Genomic DNA, 22,973 nt, shown 5'->3' with positions numbered 1-22,973 from the left:
ACAATTTTGTTCTTTACTATAGTTTCAACCAGTTTTCCTGGTACTGAAGTCAGGCTTACTGGCCTGTAATTGCCGGGATCGCATCTGGAGTAGTTAGGTTACATCCACAGTTAGTAGTTCTGCAATTTCACATTTGTGTTCCTTCAAAACTCTTGGGTAAATACCATCCAGTCCTGGTGACTTATTACTGTTTAGTTTATCAGTTTGTTCCAAAACGTCCTCTAATGGCACCTCAATCTGGGGCAGTTCCTCAGGCTTGTCACCTAAAAAGAATGGCTCATGTTTTGGAATCTCCCTCAGCTGTGAAGACCAATGCAAAGGATTAATTTAGTTTCCTCACAGTGGCCTTAATGACGTCCAGGGTTGCCCAACACTTTGCTTGAATGAGGCTCATGTAATAGCATGAATTGATTTAAATCAAAGGATTTAAATCACAGATCTTAATAATGATTTAAATAATCAATTTTAATCATGCTTTGCTCATTTTAATCATACTTTTTAGTTATTGTCCTAACAAAAAGTTGATTCTCATTGGTTGGTAACCATTAAAACATGTTGCTGTACAAATAAAGATAGCCTTTACACTAAATTTGATGTTTTTTTTTTAACAATACATATTTATTTAAACAATTATATAGCTTAACTTATATTCAGATTCTTGATTTATGCATTTATTTTTTACTAGATGAATTTTTATTTGTAATTTGTGTTGAGCTCTCTTTGGATGGAAGTTCAAAATTGATTAAAATGCACAAAAACAGCCTTTAATTATTTTATTAAATCTACCTTAAATATGCTGATGCACTATTTTTTATGCATCATAACATGGTTTGCCTTTCAAACTAATATCTGTAGTTAGTAAATTGAACTGATTAATTCTGTTCACCATGTCTTTCAGAGTTTTGGAACTTGTAAATCTCATCCTGTCATGCTTAGTTTTCATTCATAGATTGGAAGAGGAAAAGAAGTTTCATGCTTTTTCAGCTCCTAATTGGTTTCCCAACTCTGAATGAACTAGTCATTGAACTGAACTAGTTGAATAAACTGAAATGAGCAAAATAGTCTATCTGCACTTGCAGAAGAGGCCACTGCTACCAAAAGTTGATTTAGCTCATCAACAAATTGTGGTTCTAAGTTGCTTAGCCAGTGACTTTCACCAGTTCAGTGGTTTAACTTTCTTTAAAGCTTGGCAGCACATACAAGTTGCTTAATTTTATTTTTTTAGTATTCTAAATTATTTTAATTCATTATAAGAAGTTTAGGCCTTCACATAGATCATTAATTTCAAATTTAATTGTAACTATGTTTATTTTTTAAAAAGAGACCTGTTTTTCAATTTAAATAAAAATCCAATTTAAACTAAAACTGATTTTTCTTTTTTCTTAAATTTTTTTAATCCACCATGTCATATAATCGCTTACAGAGACATCTAGTATTATGTAAGCTATTGGCATACTAGCTACTTTCATTGTGGTTGTTACCTGGGGATTAGCTAATTTGTTTATGCACTTACAATTTAAACTTTTCAAAGAATATATTGTTTTAGGAAAAGTAGAAACAAAAGGTTTAAAATTTGCCATTTGAAGTAATCCTTTGGCTGGTTCAATACACGGTATTGTTAAGGAAGGAAAATTAATGTATTTCATCAGTGTTGTGTAATATAAGGAATTTTGCCTGGCACTAACTAGTTGGATCTCTGTAGGAAAAAGTTAAGCAAGAAGTCAAAAATACAAATTTTAGCAGTTTTGTTTCACAACTGAGCTTCTGGTCAATAAAACCCATTATCAAAATAGTTATCTAGAGATGTGTTCAAGCATACCGTCAGTGAACGTAGGCGGTAACAGCTTGTGGAGCCAGGAAGCATAACTGATTTTGGTAACTCTTAGATATGTGAACAAACTTTAAGATCAATATGTACTAGAAAAGATACACAATGTATTGGTAATTTGGGCAGGTGTCTTGTAAGGAAATAAGATCAGTAAAGCAGACTGTAGACAAGTCCTTGTGTAGTCCATGATTCTGTGTTCATAGATTTTTGGCATTTTGCCAAACTGCCATAGAATCCTGTGTTTTGGCTGAGAACTCTGCCATTTTACTCTAGCTAGATGCCTGACATCTTGCATTTTCTGTCCTGCTGTGTTTGGCTGCAGCTTCCTCTTCCTCTTTCTGTGCTGCTTTCCCTACAAAGGGGACTGTGTTACATAAGCAGCACATTCTTTCCTCTTGCAAATAAGAGTCAGAAAGCAGAGTAGCTCTCCTGGCTCATCAGGACCTTCCTTGCCTATCTCTGGAGGTGTGTCCCCTGAGGGGAGAACTGTGGCAGCCAAGGGCCATGCAAGTGAGTTGCAGGTGTCAGGCAGAGCTCCATCCCGCTTGAGATGCAAAGTGTAGTAGACTGGTTTAAGATAGTCTGGGTCCCTGGGCACACAGTGACAGGAGGTTCCCAATGGCTCTGCCCCTGCACTAAAGCCCCACCCCTTTACTTGAAGTGGTGCTGGAATGAAGTCCACTTCTCTCACAGAGCATCATGGAGTCCCTTTCTTAGCCTGGCAGGAATGGCATTAGAGCCCCCCCCCCTCTTCTGGAGAATAGCAGCTGCAGCATTTCGGATCACTCTCTTGCTCCAGAAAAGAGAGGGTGGCCCAAGTACTTACATTAGCAGCCAGGGTGTATCTGCTTCACTGGGCCAGGCTTGCTGCAGTCTTCCCCGCCTGTCAAACACACAATCCTCTGCTGAGATTGGCGAGGTAGTGGTGGTGGGGGGTTGAATTAACACTCTGTTGAGGAATAAATGGACAGTTCTACACTCAGAGCTAGTGTTTGTCTACAGATTTGGGTTACCTCTACAACCATGAGGACTAAAAAAACCCCTTTTTTACTAAAAGTTCAGATTCTGGTCTAGCCAAATGCTTTCAGGAGCTGGGTCTATAGGTATGGGCCTATAGTTGCCTACTATTTTGTCCAGCCCTGGAAGCACATGTATATATTGGTCAGACTCTCTGCATACAAACACACTTCACAGCCGAGGAGAAACAGAGTTATGCCAGTGCCCCAGCTCACTAGTACAGCTTCTCTGGGACACAGTGTTCCCTCTACAGCCCAGCTCTGACCTCCTAGGGTCCCACTGTCAATCAGAGAAGGATGGAGCTTTATTCACTCAGCTGGGTACTCAGTATTTATCTATCTCAGCTGGGTACTGTCCCTACAGAAACCTTAAACACCCAATCATATTGGGAGTAGCCTTCCCCTTTACCCCAGGTTTCCATAAATTACACCTTCAGAGAGGACTCAGCAATAAATGATGAAAAAATAAATTAACCTAATGAACATTGCCACAGAACTGAAGGACACTTGCTCTGAAATTTTGTGTTGGAGTATAAGGGGCCCAGATTAGAAGTGATAAATCCATAATCAAACACACCATCTCTTATATTACTGACTACTCCTTCAGCATTTTATTTGGCAGTTCCTCTTTCACCCGTCTTGGATGATGCCTTGATAAAAATCCGGGGACCTTTTGCTCTTTCTCCTGAATGCTCTGAGCAATCTCATTTGATCTCATGGGTTCAGCTCTTTTTCCTATGTAGCTCACTCTTGTATCTACCTCTTTACCTTTGAATGATTTGTATGTCCAGTATCCTATCTCCTCCACCCTCTGTCGCTCTGTACAAGAAAATGTGTTGCTCCTTTTCTTCACCTAAAAGCTTGCCTCTTCCCTTGCTCTCCTTAAATGGGACAGTTCACGTTCATGTGCTTGATGAGGGAGGTCAGATGAACGGAGGATTGAATTTCTTTGAAGGGAGAATACTGGGGAGGGAGGTGTAGGCGCATGGGAGAGGAAGTTGTAGGAGAAATGAGGAAAAAGAGTCACAAGAAACAGTGACTAATGGATATTTTATCATTTTATAATTAAGGCACAACTGTTATAAAATTGCTTGAAATATAAAGATTCATAATAGCAAGTACAGTAGGTACATGACTTTTATTTAGTGCCTACTACAGCTTTTGTGGGGACTTCCACGGCTTAGCACTTCTGGAAATAAAATAAAGTTGTATTTAAGTACCTAAACATCTTGTTAATATAAAAGGTTAAGAGATGACTTAATCACAAACTACAAGTATTACAAGGAGAAAAGATAATAATAATCTATTATCAGAAATCCTATCTGTCAGAAAAAGGAATAATGAGATCCAATGTTTGGAAGCTACCTCTGGACAAATTCAGAGTAGAAATAAGGCACAATTTAACAGTGAAGGTAGCTAACCATTGGAGCAGAGAATCTACCACATCTCTTGGTAAGCTATCACTTGCAGTCTTTAAATCAAGACTGGATCTTTTATTTTCAAAGAGGTGCTATAGTTTAGACACATTGTGGATTTGATGCCGAAATTATTGGGTGAATTTCTTTGGCCTATGTTATGCAGGAGGTTATAACAGACAATCCTAATGGTCCCTTTCAACCTTAAATGTTATGACTATATTTATGGATGCATCTGTTTTGTTTTGTGTTTTTGTTTTTTTTCCCAGAGGTGCTAATCTTTTATAGCTTCATTTTGACATCAGTGGGAATTGAAGACATCCAGCACATTGTAGAATGAGGGCCAATGTTGTTTGGTCACTTCTATTTATGTCTAGCAGTAATTTAAACTAATACTAATCCTACTCACGATTTTTTTATCATTATTTTTGGCTAGGCGTTGAATGAAAAAGGGAAGTGTGAAAATGAACAGGCCCTAGAAGAAGACAATAAAAAACTGAGGAAAGAAACTGAAAAACTGAAAGCAGAATTGAAGCAAACTTTGAATGGTAACTTTTTTTTTTAATTGCTTTCTTTTTAATGAGAATGACTTGGCTTTCTATGCCTCAAAGCTTGGTCCAAAAATTCAGTAGTCTAAGAAATCTCCTAACAAAAATGTAATTCATCATATTTAAATATTTAAGTAATTTTGATTTTATTTCCTTAAAATAAAAATAAAAGATTTTAGCTCACTTGATCAAATAATCCCATGTATAGGTCAGGTGAACTCCACTTACTTAAATGGAATTTGAGACTTTTATAAGCAGGTGCTTTTGGCCCAGTGTTTCAGGTACAATCAATGTCACTTTGTCTTACAGTAAACGTGTTACGCAAAGTTGTATGTTGTAAACAATTATAATGTAACTAAGGCACTAGAATTGTAACCTTTAGCTGTTTTAATTCAGTGGGATAGGCATTGATATCAAAGTGTTATACTGTATAAGAATGCAATTTACAGGTACCAATATAACCTTTCACGTCTTGTAATATATAACTAGGCTTGGCAGAATTGCGATCTTTACTTTTTAAAAATTTTTGGTGGATAATATTGATTAACTTTAAAGCATTTTTCTGTTATGGATTTAAATTTTCACTTGTAGGAAATTATGGAGGGGTTAGACAGTAATGACAGAAGTTGAGATTTTTAGAGAGGTTAGCTGGGCTTCGTCTCTCTCTGGGGCAGTGGGGAACCACACCACCTCACTAAATTTGGGAAGATTTCTTGTAGGGAATTTGTTTGGCCGCAGGAGTCTTCCTCTGCAGCCTTTGTGACGGCAGAACTAAACACAGCAAGCCCAGGCCCTTGGTCAAGGCGGGGCAATAGTGAGTGAAGCGCTCAGGCAGGGGCTGAGGAACAACAGTATATAAGTCAGCCCAGGCCCTTGGCTCCAAAGGGCCTGGGAGAGGAGGAGACTGCCACACGAGAGTTGGATGGCAGGGGAGATGCACGCCCTCCCACTCCACTGTGTCCCAGCCTGGGGCCTTAGGAGCAGTAGTAGACCCGCTGCTGAGTCAGTAGGGATCCTGGCTGCAACACACTGACATGGGCTCTGGCAGTGCTGCAACCAGAGTTGAGTCGGCTGCCCCTGGGCTACTTCCAGACTTCCCCTCTTGAGGTACCTGGGTCAGGGTGGTGTCCTCAGAGGGGTCCGGCACCAAAGGTTCCTCGAGATAGCTGGTGAGGGGCAGGCTCGGCACCTCCTCCGGATAGCTGGCGGGGCAGGTCGGGACAGTCCTTGGGTTTACTGCAGGCCACTGGGATTTCCCAGTCGCGAGTTAGGCCGGAGGCATCTGGCCTTCCCAGTGGCTGCTGTCTCAGTGAGCTCTGGGGTTGGGCTTTTATGCTTCTCGTGCCACGCCTGAGCCTTGGGAGGGGGAGGAGGGCAGGCTCAAATCACCCTGGCTCTGCCTACTCTTGTGTCCGGGACTCATCTCTCTCTAGAGTGGCAGAGAACCACACCACCTCACTACACACACACTCCCTCAAGTCTGGCTCCTGCTTGTCTAGGCCAGGGTCTTCCATCCCTTCTAGGCGGTACAGGAAGTTGGTATTCACATGGTCTTTGCCGACCCTAGTCCAGATGGTGAAAATATACGGCTGTAGCACGAGGTGCCAGCTCATTAGTCTAGTGTTGTTGTTGTTTTTCATTCTGGTTAACCACTGAAGTGGGGCATGGTCTGTGACTAGTGTAAATGGGCCCCTGTGGAGGTAGTACCAAAGGTGTCACAGGCCCATTTCACCGTGAGTACTGCTTTCTCTATTGGCATGTTCTTCTCACGGGTGAATAATTTCTGGCTAAAATATAAGACCAAGTGGTCTTCTCCTTCAATTTCTTGGGATACGATGGCCCCAAGCCCTACCTCCAAGGCGTCTGTGTGAAGGATGAAGTCACGGTCGAAGTCCGGGTTATATAGAACTTGCTCCTGGCAGAGGCACTCCTTGAGTGTCCAGAAGGCATCTTTGCATTCTTGGGTCCACGGCACATGCCGGGGGCTGTCCTTACTCAAAAGTCTCATCCGGGGGCTGCGATGGAAGTGAACTGGAGACTGGATCGCCAATAGTAGCCGGCGAGCCCCAGAAATTGTCACACTTGACGTTTTGTGGTGGGTGGCGAGCAGACCACCAGTGCTTGAATCTTCCCCATGAGGGGTTTCACCTGTCCTCTCCCTTTGTTGTATCCGTGGTACATTGCCTCTTGCCATCCAATCCAACACTTTTTTGGATTGGCCGTTAGTCCCAACTTTCACAGGGATCTCAGGACCGCGACTGCCTGTTCCAGATGTTCCTCCCACTGGCAGCTGTAGATGACAACGTGGTCCAAATACGCTGCTGCGTAGTCTTGATGGGGCTGTAGGAGGCAGTCCATTAGTCGTTGGAACGTCACCGGGGACCCAGGGAGGCTGAAGCTCATCTGGATAAATTGATAAAGTCCCGTGGGGGTGGCGAACGCCATCTTCTCCTTAGAGATGGGGTCGAGCGGGGTCTGCCAGTACCCCTTACTGAGGTCGAGGGTGGTGATGAAACAAGCCTAAGTGACCAAGCAATTGATCCACATGCAGCATAGGATATGTATCGAAGCTCAAGGTGGTGTTGACATGCCAGAAGTCTATACAGAAGCGCTGTGTTCCATTGGGCTTGGGTACCAAGACCACCAGATTGTGCCACTCACTCTGCAGTGTCTCGATGACTTCTAGGTCTAGCGTGGCCTGTACTTCCTCCTTGACCTCCTGCCGCATTCGGTGCGGCAGGGGCCTGGTTGTCTCCTAGATTATCTTCCCCGGTTTGGTCTGGACGGCATGATGGATCAGGGTCGTGTAACCGGGTAGGACCCTAAAGATTTTCCTGAAAGCCTTTAGGAGACATTGGGCTTGCTTTTGCCGCTCTTCCATGAGTGTGTCATCAAGCTAGGGGCCTGCAGGGTCCTCTGTCAGGGGTGCATGGGGACCCAACTCTGGTTCTAGTGGGTAAGGGTTAATAGGCCCTCCCACTCTCACCATGGTTTCAGTAGTCACATGATTTTGCTGGGTCATCTTGTGCTGGTCAGGCTGGTGGACCTCAGAGGTGATGGGCCCGACCTTCTGGACCATCTCACAGGGTCCCTGCCAATTGACCAGCAGCTTTGATTCGCTCGGCAGTAGGAGGAGCAGGACCTGATCATTGGGTTCAAAGGCACAGATCAACACTTCCTGGTTATAGGTTCGTGCCTGGGCTTCCTGCGTGACTTAAGTTTTCTCTGCTAGGGCTCTGGCCTGAGCGAGGTGCTCCTGGAGCTGGAGAACGTACTTCAGGAGTCCCTGGGTTGGCGACGGAGACTGCTCCGATGTCTCCCGCATGAAGTGTAATAGGCCCTATGGGTGACAGCCATATAGTAGCTCGAACAGGGAAAATTTTGTTGATTACTGGGGTACCTCATGGATTGCCAGCAGTAAGGGCAGGAGTAGCTGGTTCCAGCAGCGTAGCTCCTCTGGGGGGAGCTTGCACAGCATTTCCTTCAGGATCTGATTGACTTGTTCCACCAGCCCATCAGTCTGTGGGTGGTAGACTGAAGTGCGTAACTGTTTAACTCCCAGGAGCTCACATACCTGCTGCAACAGCCAGAAGGTGAAGTTGGTGCCCTGGTCTGTTAGGATTTCCCAGGGTAGGCCCACTCAAGCAAAGACCTTCGCTCGTTCGCTGGCAATGGTTCAGGCAGTGGTGCTCCGCAATGGCATGGCCTCGGGAAAACGGGTGGCATAATCAACTATGACCAACACATACCAGAATCCCGCGGCACTTCTTGAGAGCGAGCCCACCAGGTCCATGGCCACCTGCTCAAATGGCATCTCCGTGATGGATGTGGGAACCAAAGGGGCCTTGGGTACCTGTGGGAGAGCCGCTAATTGGCATTCTGGGCAGGGGCTACAGTAGTTTCTCACCTCCTGGTGAACGCTGGGCCAGCAGAATCGCATCAAAATCCGGGTGAGGGTCTTTTCATGGCCCAAGTGTCTTGTGGCAGGGATGTCATGTGTGAGCTTTGTTACTACTTGGCGGTGGCACTGAGGCACCAGCAGCTGGGTCTGTGGTTCTTCCATGCGGGGATCCTGTTCCACCCAGTAAAGATGGTCATAGCGTAGCTCGAAACAGAGCCACTGATTTGCACGATGTGGGTCAATCTGTAGGCCCGACTAAAGGCGGGGTCTGCTCTTTGATCATGCCAAAAGTCAGTGTTAAGTCAGGGTTCGAAAGCTGGCCCAGGCGGGGGATCCACGGGTTCCTCCCTCGGGTTCCGGGTCCTCCTCCTCCAGTTGGACCTTGGGGTAATGTCCTTCCAGTGCAGGGGTTGAGCGGAGGATCTCCTCGAATGCCGGCCAGTCATGCCCCAGGATCACCAGGTAGGCTAGTTGAGGTGCCAGGCTGACTAACATCCATCGCGTGACTACAGCCACCGTTGGCGGGATCTGGGCACTGGGGTAGGGCTGCATGTTGCTGTGGATACATTGCAGCCGGATCATCCACAGGTGGGGGTTGGCCCGGGGCCCCAAGGTTTGATGGATTAGCATCTGGCCACAGCCCAAATTGATCAGAGCCAGGATTGGGTGGTCCCCGACAACTTCTGCAACCATGATCTTGGGGATCTGGGGCAGCCAGGCCCAGGTCTCTCCCACACAGATGTGGCTGAAGCTGCATTCCATCTCAGTGCAGTCACGCTGCAAGTGTCCATATTTCCCATGTAAAAAACAGGACCGAAGTTCTGGGCGACCACCCCAGGTGGGGGCTCCCAACAGGCCCATGGCGGGACTCCGATTGGCCCTTGGGAAATGGGGACATGGATCCTTGTCAAGGTGGGAGTTCAGGGCATCTGGTCTGAAGCCTCGAGCGAGCGTCTTGCCTGTGGGGGAGACTCCACACTTCCATCTGAGCGCCTCCTTTCTTTTCAGGGTTAGGACGCTCTCGGGAGTGGGGTCTGGTAGCTGGCCCCACTAACGTGTCAGCCGTGAGGATGTCTTCCATGAATGCTACTGCGGCAGTTAGCATTGCTAGCCGAAGGTGAAGCACCCAGGCCCTTCCTCGCTCCAAGAGGATGTGTACGAACTGTTCTAAAATAATTTGTTCTGTGACCTCATCCATGGTCCTCCTCTTTGGCTGTAGCCACCGCTTGCACGCTTCCTTCAGCTCTTGTCTGGTGCCTGTGGGGTAGGTCTGGCTCCGGAACTGCTGCCAAAAGATTTCTGGGCTGATGTCTAGGGCGTCCAGGATCTCTGACCTGAGTGTAGTCCCTTGCATTCTCTGTAGACAGCCCTCTGTATGCTGTTTGGGCTGTCCCGGTTAAGTACGGGGTCAAGAGAGAGTGGCCCATTGGTCAGGGGCCCACCCTGCAACCAGCACCACTCTTTCAAAAGTTACCAGAAAGGCTCAGGGTCGTCATTGGGTCTAATTTGGTCAGCTGCACCAGCGCAGTGGTGCGGGGTGACCCAGCCGTGTCTCCTGGCTGGGGCTCCGTGGGGCGCGGTAGTGCCGTTGCCAGCTGCTGCAGGCATTGCCACCACTGTTCCTGGTTCTGAACCCCCAGATCCTGAATCAGCTGCTTTTGCTGTGCTCCCAGCTGCTGGATAAGCTGCAGCTGCTGCTGCTGGAGCTGGAGCTGGAGCTGGGCCGCCTGCTGTGACTTCTAGCTCTCGGTCAGGAGCTTGATAAGTTTGTTCATATCCATGGCTCTTTCTAGGGTACATTTCCCACCCCCAGACTGCTTCTCACAGGGGTCGAGGGATCGTGCCTATGTTCTCTACCACACGTAGAGTCGTTAGCCAGGGCTCATCTCTTTCCAGGGTGGTAGAGAATCACACTGCCTCACTAAACTCGGGAAGATGTCTTGTCTTGTGAGGAATTAGTTCGGCCATGGGAGTCTTCCTCTGCGGCCTTTGTGAGGGCAGAACTAAACACAGTAAGCTGAGGCCCTGGGTCAGGGCGGGGCAGTGGTGAGTCAGGCCCTTAGGCCCAACAGTATATAACAGTCAGCCCAGGCCCTTGTCTCCAAAGGGCCTGGGAGAGGGGGAGACTGCTACCCGCTAGTTGGGTGGCAGGGGTAATGCAGGCCCTCCACTCCACTGCATCCCAGCCCAGGGCCCTAGCAGCAGCAGAAGACCTGCTGCTGAGTCAGTAGGGATCCTGGCCCCAACACACTGACATGGGTTCTGGCAGTGCTGCAGCTAGACCAGGGTTGGCTGCCTCTAGGCTACCTCCAGACTCCCCCTCTTGAGGTACCTGGGCCAGGGTGGTGTCCTCAGGGGGGTGCAGCACCATGGGTTCCTTGGGATAGCTGGCAGGGCACAGGCCCACAACTCCTCTGGGTAGCTGGCAAGGGGCAGGTTGGGCCAGTCCTTGGGTTTATCGCAGGCCAGTGGGGTTTCCCAATCGCAAGCTAGGCTGGAGACGTCTGGCCTCCCCAGCGGCTGCCATCTCAGTGAGCTCTGGGGTCAGGCTTTTATACTTCCCTGGCTCTGCCCATGCTGGTGTTGGGCAGGACTCGTCTCTCACCAGGGTGGCAGGAACCACACTGCCTCACTACAGGATTCGAAAAGTTAAGTTTTATAACTTAAAAACACAAATTGTCAACATCAGATGTCAAAATGTACAAAGAAAATATCCTTAATTTCTTAAGCAGCATTTTTCTTTGCCTATCTATACATTTTGATTAGCATTGATGGAAACATTTTTCATTAGTTTGTGCATGTCCACTGAAATTGACATTAACTTTATATTTACTGATACAAATCTAATCCTTCCAAGCCTATGTATAATCTTCCTCTTCATATCAAAAAAGGGATGGTATATGAAAAGTTTATTCGGTAAAGTGTACTTTTTTAAGCCACAGATACAAGGTAAGCCCTTACTGGAATTCTAACTGTGTGTGTTTTTCTTTTCTTTTCCTTTTTTCCTTTTTTTTTAAACTGTAGAGACATTTGCATTTCTTTTTTCTTTCTTTCTTTTTTAAAGGGGGGGATGATGTGCTTTGTAGCATGACACTATATGTTATCAGCTACCGTTTTTAAGGTTTAGGCTGTCAGAACTGCTTTCTTGGTTAATTGACACTGAGATAAAAGCAGATTTTACCTGTTGGAAGTTGTCCTCTTTTGATCTTTCAAGGTGTGTGACATTTTATGAACACACTCACCCATCTGAAATTAATGTTTTAGATAACATCACTTGTGACCTTGTAAAGATCAAATAGACCCAATCTAGTCTAAAAATATATTTTTCCTTTACAATAAACAGCATGCTGTCACCATAAAGTAGCAGTGCTCATGAGATCACAGAGTGGTCAGTGCCCTGGCTAGAGTAGTGTGCCTTTGCTACTAAACTGCAAAGAATAACAACTCCAAACATTTAATGAATCGTAGTTGTCAGTTCTAAAGCTGAAGACAAATTAAAACTGCAGAACAGCTGTTTTTAATTGGGCTTGATGCATTAATACAGCAAGAATCCATTATTTTGAAAGGAGGGGGTCTCCTTTACCCTTTTCCCTGCCAGAGGCCCTCTGAGAAGCAGTCTCTTAATCATATGAAAACTACAAACTGGTGTGTGAGTTTAGAACACACCATTTTTCCTGGAGAAGACAAGGCCCGAATTCTAGATAAGGGGGTTACCTAAATCTGAGAACAAGTGGGAGAAGAGGTGACAAAGATTTCAGACACTTTTTTTTTTTGTTGTGTTTTGTTCTCGTTTTCCCTTTCCCATTTAGGCCTCTTTTTTAGCAATGCTATGGAAGTGAAGGAAAGGGGGCTTTTATTTTTCTCTATTGCATACCCACATACTGAGGGCTTTACAGGCACCCAGCAGTGGGTTAGCTAGTACTTTCAGAGTGTAAGTCCATTTTTAGCATACCTGGACATGTAATTACATGTCCTGAGAGGGAGTGTGTTCTGAGATGGCAGTTTATAGATGCACATACATATTATGAAGACTGTTTCACTACTATCTGCCGATGACTGAGTGCTGGCAGGATTTAGTAGTGGTGATGTAGACCTGATGGTCATGAGTGACTATCTTCTGGTGTGATTTTCTGTTATAAAGCCAAAAAATGAATCCAGAAATAAGAAAATTTCTCCTTTTGCACACAGGTACATTTCAAAACTATAATTGCTTTTAACAGGAAAACTTTATCGAAATTCTCAAAGGCTCTCAACTTGTCTGCTAGCACTGTACCTATTATCTTTTGCACGTAGACAAGTTTACTTATGGAAAACTTGTACATACAAGTTTGCAGGGGAACTTCTTGAGGCTATTTCTGAAAATGTGAAGTTTCTTTGGTGTGTTTTAGTTTCCTAAATTTCAATCAATAGTAAACATAGTAGCCCTACATACTGAAACAGCGGAATACACTATTTTGCTAGTGCCATAAATTGTCTAAAAACCCACAATGAAATAAACTGGTCTGAGTTTAATTTTCAGGACTTTCCTTTTCTCAGCTATCCTTTTCATGGATGGATTAGAAAAGTCTTGCCTAGTTGAATACATTTAAATGACTTTATATTAACCTCATCAACCTTGTCTATATATTAACCAGACATTTTGTCTTATCTATCCTTTCTCACTTATGGATCCTGTACTTTAGGGAAGTATTTGTTGTTCATGACCATGGGATCTTTTCTGAGGGACATACAGCAGAATTGACCTGCTCCTTTTCCTCCTCAACTCACCATGTCTTTTGCAGGCACTGCACTAACATCTAGTAAAAGCTACAGCTTTATTTACACATAACAAAAAGTTATACAAATTGACAAGTATTAATTAAGCATTGAGGCAGATCAGATCTGTGCCAAATTCCTCAGTAGCATGTGGACATCTCATGATAATGCTCCACTCCATATGATTTGCACCAAATGTTCTGCCTGTATCTGAGAGCATGACAACCCTTTTGCTCTTCCATTCCTATGTATTTTCATTAAATATGACCCTTCTTCCATACCAGACTCCATCCATATCAAAGCTGTTCCACTACACAGAATAAGAAATCTAAAATAAGAGGACACAGAACCCCACTGACATGTCTCCCTTTTTTTTCCTGCCAACCTTCCAGCCACAATAAGCAAAAGGGTAACATGTCTGTCTTTTTTGTTTAATGTGGCATTCATGTTTTGCAAAATGTTTAAAGTGTGTGTTTGTGAGGTGGTAATTTTGAACTTCATGATGAGTAATATTTTCAAAAGTGCATTTGGTGCTTTGAAGCTTAAGTCGCTTTTGAAAATGAGATTTAGGATATGTCTCCACTGCAGCTCGGACTTATGCTAACTCAGTTCAAGCTAGTGTGCTAAAAGTAGCAGTGGGGATGTTGCAGCACTGGCTGAGACTTGGGCTGGCAGCCTGAGTCCAAGACAGCCTGACTCCCTAAGTCCAAGCTCAGACAGCTAGCCCAGGCTGCCTCCAGTTTTGCAATCTTCACACAGACGTTTTTAACACACTAGCTCAAGGTGAGCTAGCACAAGTCTGTCTGCCCACACTGGGAATATCAGCTCTTGGCTGCAGTGTAGTGTCAAAGTCAGATTCAGGACTCACAATTTGTCAGACCACTCTGTTTTATTAGCAAAGCGTTCTGCTAATACACCCAGATAATGTGCGAGTGCCATGCAAGGCTTAAGCTACTTTATTTATACGGATAGAAAGGGTGCGAACTTAACAAGATAACAAAGGGAACAGAACTGATAAATTTACCTGGGGCTAGACACGCGTATCTTATTTCCTTATTAACTCTTACCGATCTCCTGCTAATGTCCCACATTAGCTTAAGTGGACCCATTGTTCCATACTTTAATGTTTCTCTTCCTGACAACTTTATTTCAACATTTCTCATTCCTGCTTAAAGGAAGATACAGCATTTCTTTAATTCATTCTACTTTTACAATCTAATTCATTCTACTTTCACAGTAGACATACCCTCAGGTGCTTTTGAATATATTATATTGTGCGCGCTCGCACACACGCACACAAGCAAAACTAAAAAGTATTCAAAATAGTTCTCAGTCTGATAATGGGATGGGAAGGGGGAGGTAAAAGATGCTGCTGAAACAGGATCCTCGATCCTTTAAACAGATTTGGTTTATGTACAAAATAAGTGTAACAAGAACATTGTGTTGCTAGTTCTCTAGGTATTTGGGAAGAAGTAAGGGATGGTTTTGGCCAATCTAGTTTTAAAATACACACACCATTTCAAGACCTATAATATTACAATCATTCATTCCTTTTTTTAATTTAAAATAAATTGATGCAAGATTGTTCAAGATTTGAAAGGTCTGAACAAAAAATGGGGACACATGAAAGCATTTGATAAATGTTATCACTACCAGTGAGAGTTCAGTTTGGGCATTATGTAGGTTTTTGTTTTAAAGAGGCAAGGGCGGAGATGATGGGGTGGGGGAGCATGCGGGGTCCCCCCCCAGATGTGCTGTTTGGCTTGTACTAAGCGTGCTCAGTAATACTGCCAAAGCTGTCTGCCCTTTGTACCTTCCCACCCACTCTGTCAGCAGGCACGGGTCATCTGTGGGTGTGGGAGAACCAGGCTAAAGGGATGTGTGAAAATGCCCTTTACATGAAAACCTTCACGGGATCTCAAAACATTTTAGAAAAGTGAGTAAATATCGGTTTCCATCTACAGATGGGGAAATTGAGATACAGGAAGGTTAAGTGACCAGGTCAGGTCATTGAGTTATTGGCAGAGCTAGATATACAGGACAAGCCTACCATGCTCCCATCCTTTTGCTCTAACCTCTAGACCAGGGGCGGGCAAACTTTTTGGCCCGAGGGCCACATTGGGGTTGCAAAACTATATGGAGGGCCTGGTAGGGAAGGCTGTGCCTCCCTAAACAGTCTGGTCCCTGCCCCTTATCTGACCCCTCCCACATCCCACCCCCTGACCACCCCCTTCTGGGACACCCCCCCCGCCCCATATCCAACCTCCCCCATCCAACCTCCACCCCTTTTGCCTGACTGCCCTGCGCCCTATCAACACCCCCACCCCCTGACAGGCCCTCCAGGACTCCCACGCTTTTCCAGCCCCCACCCCTGTCCCCTGACTGCCCCCTCCCCAGAACCTCCGCCCCATCCAATCACCCCTGCTCCCTGTCCCCTGACTGTCCCCCGGGACCTTTTGCTCCTTATCTATCCTCTTCCCCTCCTGCTCCCTGCCCCCTTACCATGCTTCTCAGAGCAGCATGTCTGGCAGCCGCGCCACCTGGCCAGAACCAAACACACTACCACACTGCCCTGTAGGAGCATGCAGCCCCGCTGCCTAGAGTGCTGCCCGCGCGGCAGCGTCACTGCAGGAAGGGGGGGGACAGCAGGGGAGGGGCCGGGGTCCAACCTCCCTGGCCAGGAGCTCAAGGGCCGGGCAAGACGGTCCCGCGGGCCATAGTTTGCCCACCTCTGCTCTAGATTAACTTTATTAAGAGGCATCCCATGCAATGCAGTACATATCATAGCTGAATATTTCTGGTTATATTTTTTCAAAGGGATATCATTAACCCTGGTTAGGAAGGCCTGCCAATCTACTTAAGCAGCATGTTAAGATGTTATGAAGTCCCTCTGCAAGGGACAAACTTAATTTGAATTTGATAAACATTTTATCCAATTGCTTGGAATTGCTCACTCAATGTAAAAACAGTGAAAATGCTGTGAGGAGAGGAGCCAAGTGAATTAGTTTTTAATGAATAATTAACATTTCTGAAGGATGTGTTTCTGATTAGAGCACAGTACTGAGAGTCAGGAGATCTGAGAGTTACTCCCAGCTTTACAACTGGCTTGCTGTTATCTTGGACAAATCACGTAGCCTGTTTGTGCCTTATTTTCTTTGCCTGGAAAATGTTTTGCAAATACACTTTGAGATTCTCTAAAGAAAGTGGCCCTTCACATAATCTTTCAAACTACGCAAGAGCAAAATATTAGCCATTTAAAAAAGAAATTACCTTGCAACAAACACTGATAAGTTTTAATTACTGCATGAATTATTGGTAGCCAAACCATTTCCCCAGTAGAGGATTAATAGTTTGAGCAGGGGAAAGGCCTAAGAATTGCTGTGATGATCTGGTCCACCACTTCTGCAGAGAGGAGTATGTGGTAGGAACATTGCAGCTTTTCCAGTTATTAGGGTGGAGAAGCCCCCTTAGAACAATTCCACTCCTCTTCTGTGGCCCAGGCAAGAGCATCCTACTCTTGCCTAGTTTGAGGTTTTTAAGGCTGGGAGTTGGGTACAAAGACTTCACTGAGAGTGGAAGGTGCTGAACATGTTCTTAAATCTACACTTTTCAAAGCATGTGGTTGGTCGCCAGTCAAACATAAGTATTTTCATAAGACAATAAGGAATTTTTAAAATATATTAGGAACAAAAACAATCCTGACAGTGGTATTGGTCCATTACTAAATGGCAATAGTAGATTTATCAGAAATAATGCAGAAAATGTAGAGGCCTTCAGTAAATATTTCTGTTGTTTATTTGGGGTAAAACAGATAATACAGTCTCATTATATGGTGATAACACACTTTCCATTTCACTAATATCTCTGGAGGATGTTAAACAGAAGCCGCTAAAGTCAGATACTTTAAAATCAGCAGGTCCAGGTGACTTGCATTCAAGAGTTTTAAAGAACTGGCTGAGGAGCTCTCTGGACTGTTAATGTTGATTTTCAGTAAGTCTTAGAGCACTGGGGAAGTTCCAGAAGACTGGAAGACAGCTAGTTTGCCAATTTTTTAAAAAGGTGAACAGGATGACCTAGGTAATTATAGACCTGTCAGCCTGACATCAGTCCCAGTCAAGATAATGAAGCAGCTGGTACAGGACTCAGTTAATAAAGAACTAAAGGAAGATAATGTAATTAATGCAAATCAACATGGTTTATGGAAAATAGATCTTGTCAAACTAACTTGTAACCACATCAAAAACAGATATTAAGTTTGGTTGATAAAGGTAATAGCGTTGATGTAATATACTTACCCTTCTATTAGGGATTTGACTTGGTACTGCATAACATTTTGATTAAAAAACTCAAATGATATAAAATTAGCACACATTAAATAGATTGAAAACTGGCTGATAGTTACATTTTGAGACCAGTAAACAGGAAATCATCATTGAGCAGATTTGCTTCTATAAAGGTCAGTTCTTTCTTCTGTTTAACATTTTTATCAATGACCTGGAAGAAAACATAAAATCATCACTGGTGACAAAGTCAAGCGAGTTTTAAATAATGGAGAGGACAGGTCACTGATACAAAGCAATCTGGATCACTTGGTAAACTGGGCACAAGCAAACTGTTTTAATACAGCTTAAATGTATGCATCTGTTAATAAAGAATGAAGACCATACTTTCAGGATGGGGAAATCTATCCTAGGAATCAGTGAGTCTGAGAGAGGTTGTAGTGGATAATCAGGTGAACATGAACTCCCAGTGTGATGCTGTGGCCAAAAGAGCTAATGTGATGTTGGGATGCATAAACAGGAGAATCTTGAGTAGGAATAGAGAGGTTATTTTACTTCTGAATTAGGCACTGGTGTGATCTTGCTGGAATACTGTGTCTAGTTCTCCTGCCCACAATTCAAGAAATATATTGATTAATTGGAGTAGGTTCAGAGAAGAGCCACAAGAATGATAACGGATTAGAAAACCTGCCTTGTGTGAAGGAGCTTCGTCTGTTTAGCTTGACAAAGAGAAGGTTAAGGTGTAACTTGATTAACTCTACAAATACATATGTGGAGAACAAATATTTAATCATGGTTTCTTCAGTCAAGCAGAGAAAGATATAAAATAATCCAGTGGCTGGAAGTTGCATCTGCAGATTCAGACAGGAAATAAGGCTTATATTTTTAATGGTAAGAGTAATTAACTACTGGAAGAATTTACCAAGGGTCGTGTGGCATATGCAGGCCATTTTTAAACCAAGATTGGATGTTTTTCTAAAAAAATATGCTCTAGGAATTATTTTGGAGAAGTTCTATGGCTGTGTTTAGACAGGAAGTCAGACTAGATGATCATTATGGTCCCTTCTGGTCTTATAGATGCATAGATTCTAAGTGCCTTTATCCTTTATGGCAGGTTTCAGAGTGGCAAATTAATTCCAATTCAGCAGTCTCTCGTTGAAGTCTGTTTTTGAAGTTTTTTTTGTTGTAATATTGCGACTTTTAGATCTGTAATCAAGTGACCAGGGAGATTGAAGTGTTCTCCGACTGGTTTTTGAATGTTATAATTCTTGACATCTGATTTGTGTCCATTTATTTTTACGTAGAGACTGTCCGGTTTGGCCAATGTACATGGCAGAGGGACATTGCTGTCACATGATGGCGTATATCACATTGATTCACCTGCACATTGAAACGTATATTTCTGGTGCATGTACTGTTAAAGATAGAATTGAAAATTTACTCTTTGGACAGCTGTAGCATTATTGCATAGATGTTTCTTCATATCAAAATGCAGTGACTAAAGTGTTCTGATAAATTCACTTCTGTATCTTATAGCCCTTTCCAAAGCAACAAATGAAGTGACTGCAATTAAAAAGCAATCTGAAGGCCTTAAAAGAGAATATGATCGCCTTATGAAAGAACATGAACGGCTGCAGGTAGGTGGTTGTGGTTCACTGTATGAGCAGAATGTTCTGAAATTGTACTAACAAAATTACACGTTGGATTTTTTTTTTTTTCCAAGAGCAAGAAAATTTATCAACCCCTTCAGTATATGTTACAATGGAAATTACTCCCTGAAGGACTTTTCAGCTTGGAAAAGAAGAGACTAAGGGGGGATATGATGTATATAAAATCCATGAGTGGTGTGGAGAAAGTGAATAAGGAAAAGTTATTTACTTGTTCCCATAATATAAGAACTAGGGGCCGCCAAATAAAATTGGTGGGCAGCAGGCTTAAAACAAATAAAAGGAAGATCTTCTTCACACAGTGCACAGTCAACCTGTGGAACTCCTTGCCTGAGGAGGTTGTGAAGGCTAGGACTATAACAGAGTTTAAAAGAGAACTAGATAAATTCATGGAGGTTAAGTCCATTAATGGCTATTAGCCAGGATGGGTAAGGAATGGTGTCCCTAGCCTCTGTTTGTCAGGGGGTGGAGATGGCAGGAGAGAGATCACTTGATCATTACACCCCTACCCCGATATAACACAGTCCTTGGGAGCCAAAAATCTCACCAGCTTATAAGTGAGACCGTGTTATATCGCGTTTGGTCCGGACTGGACCGGTTTCCCCAGCGGCAAAGCCGGTGCAACCATTTAGGCATCCTAGGCAGTCACCTGGAGCACTGTTTTCTTCGGCAGCGACCGCGGCGGCTGGATCTTCGGCTGCCCTGGTTGCCACCGGCATTTAGGCAGAGGGAGCTGGGGCAAGGGAGCGCGGGGAGGGCTGCGTGCAGCAAGTGAGTGGGGGGAGGCGGCATTCAGGGGAACTCCCCACCCCAGCTCACCCCTGCCCCGCATCCTCCCCGAGCACGCCATGGCTGCTTCACTTCTCCTGACTCCCAGGCTTGCGGCACTGCAAGCCTGGGAGGCGGGAGAAGTAAAGTGACCATGTTGTGCTTAGGGAGGAGGTGAAGCAGCTGCTTCACTTCTCCCGCCTCCCAGGCTTGCGGCACCAATCAGCTTAGGGAGCTACTGCAAGAGGAGTGCCTCAAGGCGGGGGCGCAGGTGGGGGGAAGGGCGCAAGGTGAAAGTTTTGCCTAGGGCACAAAACATCCTTGCACCGGCCCTGCCCAGCGGTGATTTATAGGGCCCGGTGCTCCAGCTACTTTTGGGAGCCCCGGTCACTTTAAGTCACCGCCGGAGCTCTGGCAGCAGGGCTTGGGTGGGGATTTAAAGGGCCTGGGGCTCCACATGAATTTGGATATAATGCGGTAAAGCAGCAGGGCTCAGGTGGCGCTTTAAAGGGCCCGGGGCTCCCCACTCCTTTACCGTGTTGTATCCAAATTTGTGTTATATTGGATCACGTTCTGTCGGCATAGACATGTACCTGTTAGATTCACTCCCTCTGGGGCACCTGGCATTGGCCACTGTCGGTAGACAGGATGTTGGGTTGGATGGATCTTTGGTCTGACCTGGGTTCTTACGTTCTTAAGGTAATAAAAATACCAAGTAGAATTCTGCCTTCTTGCAGCAATCTTATGGAAAAGCTGGGTAGTATTTTTCTGAGGTAAGAAAAGGAAAGGTGGCATCATCAGATTTCTAAGCTGAGGTACTGTAGCTTGGAGTTGAGTTCAGGATTCATTCTAAGTCCTTCACTCAAGGACTGAGCCTGAGAGCTTCAAGAAGGTAAAGGAAATTACAATGAGACGGAGGGTTTGGGGTTGTTTTTTGTTTTATAGTTTTAAACATTCCTCTATGATGTTTGCAGTCGAAATGCTGCAGCATTGTTAATGCTCAAGAACCAGGAAGCAAGAGACTACAAACAGGTCAGAGTAAACACAGTGTTCAAACTGAGTGACATGCAAGATGTTAACAGGCAGCCTAACTGGCAAAAGCTGAATAACACTTAAAAATCATTTCATGGATTTTTATTGGGCTTAGAGGTTCAGAGGCATTGAAATATTATAAAAACATAGTGGGGCTGGTAGCACTGCCTGTTAAGATTGCCAGACCCTTCCCATGTAATACCCTGTTTTCAGCTGATTAAAAGTTGTCAAACTTTAATTGTATGGGATGAAATTTTCCATTCCAGGTGTCTGCCTCAGAATAAACTTTTTTTGGAAGTTTTTCAGCCAAAATGGTTCAGCTGTTTCCAAGAACAAGGTTGTGGAAAATACATTGTTTTACAGTATTAAAATTCTGGTGAGCTTTTCTTTGAGAGGCTCTAGTGCCCCTGTGCTTTGGAGCAGTAACTGGAAATTTGGCAGCTGATAGCCTTTGTGTCAGGAATGTATCTGTGCTGTTGAGAAAAATTGGTGCAAATTTGACTAAATTACAAACCTTTAAAAAATATTCATGTGACAGCTAAAACATCAGAAGATTCTGTCTTCCCTGAGCATGCTGAAGTCCCTCAGAGCACCTGTGCTGACGAAACTATGCATATGTAAACCCCCCCCCCCAAAGTGACTGAACATATTCCAGCCCAGAGCTTTAGGGCGGAAGCTGGATTTCCCCGTAATTGCAACTCCCTGCTGCCTCAGGCTGGGCACTAGAACTGAATACAGGGAGCTAACTTCTCCTGTGCCGTCAATGGCACGCAGACTCAGAAACACAGTTTTGCTGCTGCACAGGGAGCATGAAGAGGAAGCCACCTGACTTAAATATAGAGAGGACAAGAGCAGCAAAAAGGAGTAGGGGATAGAGGGAAAGGAGTAGAGTAGTGCAAGGTGTCTGACAGTACTGAGGGTGGGGAGAGAGAAAATGACTGGGAGCTGGGGAGACTAGTTGGGCAATAAGACTGTGAGTGAGGAGAGGAACCTGGGGGCTTGTGTCCACTTAGCAGGGGATCGATGCACAGCGATCGATCCACCAGGGGTCAATTTCACAGATCTAGTGAAGACCCTCTAAATTACCCACCGATCGCTCTCCCAGCGACTCCAGTACTCCACTGGAGCAAGAAGCGTAAAGCAAGTCTACGGGAAAGTTTCTCCTGTCAACCCTGCACGGTGTAAACACTGCAATAAGTCGACCTAAGCTATGTTATTCACGTAGCTGGAGTTGCATAACTTGGGTCAATTTAGCCCTGTAAAGTGTAGACCTGCCCTAGGATTTGGATGGGGAGATAATGGGGGGAGGCTGAACAAGGAGACTGGGATGAGAAGCCTGAGAAGTGGAGAGTTAGACTGAGACAAGGAGCCCAGGGGTGAGGAAGAGACAGGATTGTGACATGTTGAAAAGATGAGGCTGAAGGAGTCAAGTTTGGGGAGGGGGGCCAGGAGAGAACAGGCAGAAAGTTCTTAATGCTCCTTATATAGTCTCTTCCAAAACCAAGAATGGAAACCAAGATTCCTGAGTCTCACCATTCCTCTGCCATCAGCAATATCTGTGAACCCCCCTGGCTAAGTGTGTGTCTCATTCCCCCACACCCACGCCGATCCACATTGAGGATGACAGCTCATTATTTCTATGAGTTACTCCATTAGCTCAAGTGACGTGTGTGTGTGTGTGTGTGTGATGGATCAAAAGGTTCTTCAGCAGGGTTGGAACCATGTGGGTGTCAATATGATGCCACATGATGGAATTTGGGTTT

At 44.7% G+C, this 22,973-nt stretch overlaps 1 protein-coding gene across 3 annotated transcripts in view; it reads left to right on the top strand.

Moving 5' to 3' along the window:
- The window catches only part of LOC115644350 (B-cell receptor-associated protein 29-like), a 53,606-nt gene that overhangs the window by 27,464 nt on the left and 3,169 nt on the right, over positions 1–22,973 (top strand). For all 3 annotated transcript variants that reach the window (XM_030548772.1, XM_030548602.1, XM_030548689.1), the window contains exons 6-7: positions 4,696–4,807; positions 19,280–19,380. In XM_030548772.1, the coding sequence (XP_030404632.1) occupies positions 4,696–4,807; positions 19,280–19,380 (213 nt within the window). The remainder of the gene's footprint in view (positions 1–4,695; positions 4,808–19,279; positions 19,381–22,973) is intronic.

This window comes from Gopherus evgoodei, chromosome 1 (genome assembly GCF_007399415.2).
Source record: "Gopherus evgoodei ecotype Sinaloan lineage chromosome 1, rGopEvg1_v1.p, whole genome shotgun sequence".
Lineage (NCBI taxonomy): Eukaryota > Metazoa > Chordata > Testudines > Testudinidae > Gopherus > Gopherus evgoodei.
This window is presented reverse-complemented; position numbering and strand designations above follow the sequence as displayed.